We start from the raw sequence: 6,000 nt of genomic DNA on the forward strand, positions 1-6,000 counted from the left end.
GTATATGTATGGAGTGTAGCCATGTAAGGAAGTGAAACATGGACGATAAATAGTTTGTACAAGAAGAGAATAGAAGCTTTTGAAATGTGGTGCTACAGAAGAATGCTGAAGAGTAGATGGGTAGATCACATAACGAATGAGGTGGTACTGAATAGGATTGGGGAGAAGAGGAGTTTGTGGCACAACTTGACTAGAAGAAGGGATCGGTTGGTAGGACATGTTCTGAGGCATCAAGGGATCACAAATTTAGTATTGGAGGGCAGCGTGGAGGGTAAAAATCGTAGAGGGAGACCAAGAGATGAATACACTAAGCAGATTCAGAAGGATGTAGGTTGCAGTAGGTACTGGGAGATGAAGAGGCTTGCACAGGATAGAGTAGCGTGGAGAGCTGCATCAAACCAGTCTCAGGACTGAAGACCACAACAACAACAGCAACATATGTTTTAGATGTAGAATGGGGATGAATTGCCTATTCTGACTCAGACATGCTGTTTTCCATGTTGAAAAGTTTTGAGAGTTACTCCTGTGGTTACATACTTAGTGGTGAGGTGGCAGGTAGCAAATTGTGCACTACAAAATACAACAGAGGATGATCCAGAAAATTGAAAGGCAATATTTAAGAGAGTGAGGTGGGGGGGGGGGGGGGGGGGGGGGAATGAGACAGAGGAATAAATTCAAAAGTATCAGTGTGAAAGGAGAAAACGAAGGTCAAAGAAGAGATTTTCTTGGGCCAGCATTTTTGATGTTTTCATTTGTGTTTGCAGTTTTGGAACATCCTTCACATGAGTAGTCTTAAGGAGAAAATTAGGCCACATTTTAATTTTAGTGTTCTTGTTTTCAACTGGCGATAGGAGATGGCTGTCAGTAAAGAATGATTTCATGTGATACAGTTTTCTGTGAAGAAAAAGAAAAGCCATGCAGAGAACACTGTTCTGCTGATAGTTTGGGCAACCTGTAGCAGCACAAGAAAAGAAAAAAAATTCAATGATTTTGATGCAATCTCTGTGGCACAGAGTTAAAAATTTGTGTGCTATTTTGCAGCATAACTCAAGTTGTATCATTTTGGGGGAATAGACAGTAAATCCTGGACAAAATAGATGTTTCGCGCTCTTCACACAACTGGAATTTTGTTTTACTTTTGTCACACTTTCATGAAAGTTTTAATTTACACAACTAGGATAAATACAGTTCTTGACTATCACACTGACCCAGATTCTTTTAATAAATTAGAAACAAACAGTTATTGGGTGCGAGGTTTTAGTGCCGTAGTGTTTAACATCAGCATTAACTTGGTCCACACCAGGCAATCAATTCACATTTTCTAGCTCCAAGGGCTATCACCTGGGCCTCCAAGGGCTTTCACCTGGCAGTGGTATTGGCCTGCAGACTGAACCAAGTGAGGGAGACCAGCTGCCTTGCAGGTTTGGTGGGGGACTGTAAGCTACAGGAATAAACTCAGATAGAAAACCTCCAGCTATGTTAGGCCTAATGAGCCAATAGTGGGATGCAATTAAATTACTTTTAATGTAGAAACAAGTATTGTAATGTTTTAAGACAACTATATTTCTCAGAGTTCTTCCCCAGTATTTGTGCTTGTTTTCCTCAGTTACCTTGTTCTTTACAAAGGCTCAAAGAAGTACAACATTGTCAAGTTTGTAATATGCCACAGGCAACCACAGAAGTTCAATTTCTTGTTCAGTGAGTGTAGTACACTTTCCAAAAGGTATTCTTACGACCTGAAATGTCGTCACACATGTCGTCGTAGGCCTGTTGCAGTAATTTCCTCATATGACTTGGCATAGGTGTAAGCTCTGTGTTGTTGCTTTCCATCCATTCAGTAATAGAACCCCTCCTCCATTTCCCAGTGATATTGCATTTATCATCATGTGATATGGAGCTTGACCTATAAAAATTGGAGACTGTTTGGTAATTTTTTGAGAACTCCTCAAAGCCACTCTTCGTAGTGTCTAGCACTTGTCTCAGAATGAAAATCTGCACCTTCTTTTTGTCCAGCAAAATATGACATTTTGCAAGAACCCATCTTCTTTCTCAATGTGGCACATTAGAACCAATTTTCAAGAGTTGAGTGGTGCTAGAACTTCTCTTTTCCAACCATTCCACTTTTAAATACTTTCTTTGTGACAATTGTATATGATACCTGCTGAACAAGGCATTTTTTGTTCCAAATGATTTGCACCACACTGACTGTCATAAGTGTAATAAGTGGGCATCTCGTGTGTTGCAAGTGTCTCATTTCCTGTTAGAACTCCTCTCTTTTTTTTCCTGCTAATCCCTTATTTTTCATTAGCACAGGTTTTTGTTTTACTTTTTGTATCTGGAGTCCAAAGGTTGTTTCACTCATATCAGGAAAATATTCTGCTTCAATCTTCAACATTTAAAATACGGCTGCTACTGTTAGAAACTGATTTTCCATGTGGAAGTTGTTGATTTTCCATGTGGAAGTTGTTGATTTTCCATGTGGAAGTTGTTGATTTTCCATGTGGAATTGTTGATTTTCCATGTGGAAGTTGTTGATTTTCCATATGGAAGTTGTTGATTTTGTTCCCTCCTCCCCCAACTGGCCTCGAAGTAAATGCATGCACTGATCACAATGGACTTCTTCACAGCTCTGTAAACAATGTGTGGTGTCAAACAAGTAGAAGGCAGCTGATTATATGTGAGGATTGTGTCTCACACACATGCAATGAGTAGCTGTAAGATTGTTTCCTATTTGATTGGGAACCCTGATGTAAACACTGCAATAATGAAATACTTTTCAGAAGTCTGGCGACATAAGCATCGGACGGGTAAGGATGCAAAAACAAATGGAATTAAACAAGAGCTATTTGTGCTTTATGTAAATTTCTGTGTATAAAAACTTGACAGCTGTGAAAGGCAACAACAGAGCTTGCATTTACACTTTTTATCTTGTTCACACATATCGCCACTAAGGAATTGCAGCAGTCTACATCTACCATTACTACGACAAAACTCTAATCAGAAAACAATGAAAATCCACCTGTGACTAGAGAATGGTTACATCTTCACACTGCACAAAGGAAATTATTAATTTAATTGTGGCCCTGCTTCTGTGACTCTTTGAAGCTGATACCCCAAAAATTCTCAAAAAAGGTCTCTCTTCTCTTAAATGTTACCACAAATTTGGCCCCCATTTAAACTAAAGTGAGATATTTGTATGTCAATTAAAATTTTTCCACAATTAACTGTTATGAAATGGTATTAGACAAAGTCCTAATGGAAGTGGTATGTCCTTGTGTTTCTCCCACCCTTTGAACAGGCTTACCCAGCCTGCCCAGCCTACACATTAACATGGGCACTGAACCACATTGCAACTCGCCATTTTTCACATTAAGAAACACTGGCAGAGGTGAAATAAGTGAGAAGTGACAAATACAGATCCCAGGACTCACTATATATCAAACCTGACACTTTCTGATATGTAGATTGGCACTTGATCAGTCACTGTAATGCCGTAGTTTAAGTCCACTGGCTATTAGAAATTCAGAGACATAATTATTTTTATGTAATAATTTGCACTGTAGCCTAAGGAATAAAATTTATCTGGGCCGTTTACTTTGTTTGTATAAAAATGTAGATATCATTTTGCCTCTTTGTCATGAGATAATTAAAAGAAACTAGGATTACATTTCCTGTGGTAGCACAGATGCCATGCTAAATATTGCTTCTGCCTGCAGGGCCGTGCCCGAGGCACACGAGAGCAGCAGCAGGACGAGATGGGAGATAGCTACTCTTCAGACGACTCGAGCAACAGCTCAGATGGCGACCGTGATCGCCGCTTACAGTGTTCTCCTTCGTAGTTGGCACCAGCAGCAGTTGACTGCCCCCCATCCCTATGTCGTGCCATCTGAACCCAGCAAAATTAATTTCCTCTTCCTTATAAGTGGACATGGAGTGCCTGGCTTCTCAACTCCCATCTTGTTAGCTCTGTAATCCTTCAATAGGATTCCTGTAATATACATTCATTCTTTGTGGCATGTTTGAGAGGAGTTTGTGTACCATCAATTCACTTACATGTCAGCTCAATGGATCATATCCATTGCCTGTCCATTAATACCAAATAATATTAATAGAACATATTCTTCTCTTAAAATATTTGTTAGAATTATTTGTGCTAATTATTTGTTCATTTGATGTTTGTGTTTACTAAAAACCAAAAATTTGGAGAACAGATTTTTTTTCTTCTATATACATGCCACAACTCTTCATGAAGTTAAAGTTTATCATTTGGGTGGTTTGATATGTGGGCATTCTGATCCTTGTAAGTGCCACTCTCTTCTACAAAGGTATGTTTGGGATCAGAAAATGTGCTTTTCAGCTCCAGCAGAAACAAAGACTGAAACAAGATTTGAGGTTTGGCATCACATGCATGAATAAATAACATATAACTGAATGTGATATTTGTCAGTCCTCACCATTAAGATTGACTGTTTTATAATACGGATTGTTAATTCTTTGCTTTTCCTCCTCTCTCTCTCTCTCTCTCTCTCTCTCTCTCTCTCTCTCTCTCTCTCTCTCTCTCTCTCTCTCTGTTCCCCCCCACCCCCCCACCTCTTTTCCCCTCCTCCTCCTCCTCCTCTTAGTCTGCCTCTTCCTCCTCTCTTCTTACATTTTCAGTTATTTTCTTCAAAATTTCATTGGTTTATTGTTGCTCTGTATAGATGTTAGCTCTGGCATTGTAAGTTATATTTTGATGTTTCACATACACTGTTTGAAATGAGATATATTTTTGTTGTATGTGAGCGTCTTGAACCACTGTTACAGAAACTTTCATAATGTAAAATGTTGTAAATTTGTCTAGTTATAATGTAAAAGAGAAAGTGTAAACAATAATGTAAATTTTCAATAAATCACACACAGAAATTCCACACCGTTATTCAGTTTAGTCATGGTAACACACACACACACACACACACACACACACACACACACACACTGACTTCCATTGCAAATAATGACTGGGGTGCTGATTCCTGTGAGTTACATAAAGCTTTTTTTTTTGTCATGCCTTGTGTCCTGTTTAGCACGTTATATAGGCTACAGTAGTTTCTTGTCACTCGAAAATTTAAATTTTATTATAATATCTGGTGAGGAGACATGTAACCATATCCCAGGCATGAGAGAAACTGTCACACAAAATTTAAACAGTTCCTTTTCAAATGATTCTAACTATTTTAAACCCTTGGCAATACCTTTATGCATTTCAAGTGTTATACTTGTGTGATTATCACACACTCCTTATTCCACAAGCAGTGGGGTTTGTGGCTTTGTAATAATCAGAATATAGGTCACTGAATGGACTGGCTTTGTGTGTGGAGACAATTGATACTAGACTGGTACTTGTACCCTTACACTGTTGATATGTGCAGCTGCTGAATTATCAACACCCCCACAAATCTGTCAGTTTTTGTGACACAATCACTTAGCAGATCAGGAGCCTCACCAACAGATGCTGTAAATTTACAAAAGGCTGTAATCTGTATGCATTTAGTCTCCTCCCCTTGCCTAACCTATCCCCCCCCCCCCCTCCCCCTCCTCCATGCTTTATCAGCCTCTTATTTTCTAGTGATTTCCTTGCACTACTTGCTATTTCTGTACAGTCCTTTCCACTGAGGCATTGCACTGTGTATTTTGTTTAATGGAATATTTGTTATTGTACAATTCCTTTAATGTGCCACACAATGCAGTACATTGCAAGGACAAGGCGAGAAAGTCACAGCCGGTCAGAGATTATACTGCTATCTGTCAAAGTTTTCCACCGTTGATGGTTTATTGCCAATAGAAATTGTACATGGTTGTTATAACAGGGTTGCCACAATCAGGGAATATCAGAGAACTTCAAATGTATGTGGAAAATATCAGGGAAATTTGAAAAAAAAAAAGCCCTGGAAAAATGTCATTTTTGTCTCAGTAGATGTAATGGTTTGTTTATTGAGATGTCTTACATCATCTCTGGCTGGG

General features: G+C 38.9%; 1 protein-coding gene across 2 annotated transcripts in view; it reads left to right on the forward strand.

The window, feature by feature from the left end:
- Positions 1–4,563, forward strand: part of LOC124619359 (DDB1- and CUL4-associated factor 8-like) — a 117,445-nt gene extending 112,882 nt beyond the window's left edge. For both annotated transcript variants that reach the window (XM_047145680.1, XM_047145681.1), the window contains exon 11: positions 3,717–4,563. In XM_047145680.1, coding sequence (XP_047001636.1) covers positions 3,717–3,839 — 123 coding nt within the window. In that variant the 3' untranslated portion in view covers positions 3,840–4,563. The remainder of the gene's footprint in view (positions 1–3,716) is intronic.
- The last annotated feature ends 1,437 nt before the right edge of the window (positions 4,564–6,000 follow it).

Source organism: Schistocerca americana, chromosome 6 (assembly GCF_021461395.2).
Source record: "Schistocerca americana isolate TAMUIC-IGC-003095 chromosome 6, iqSchAmer2.1, whole genome shotgun sequence".
In the NCBI taxonomy this organism is placed as follows: Eukaryota; Metazoa; Arthropoda; class Insecta; order Orthoptera; family Acrididae; genus Schistocerca; species Schistocerca americana.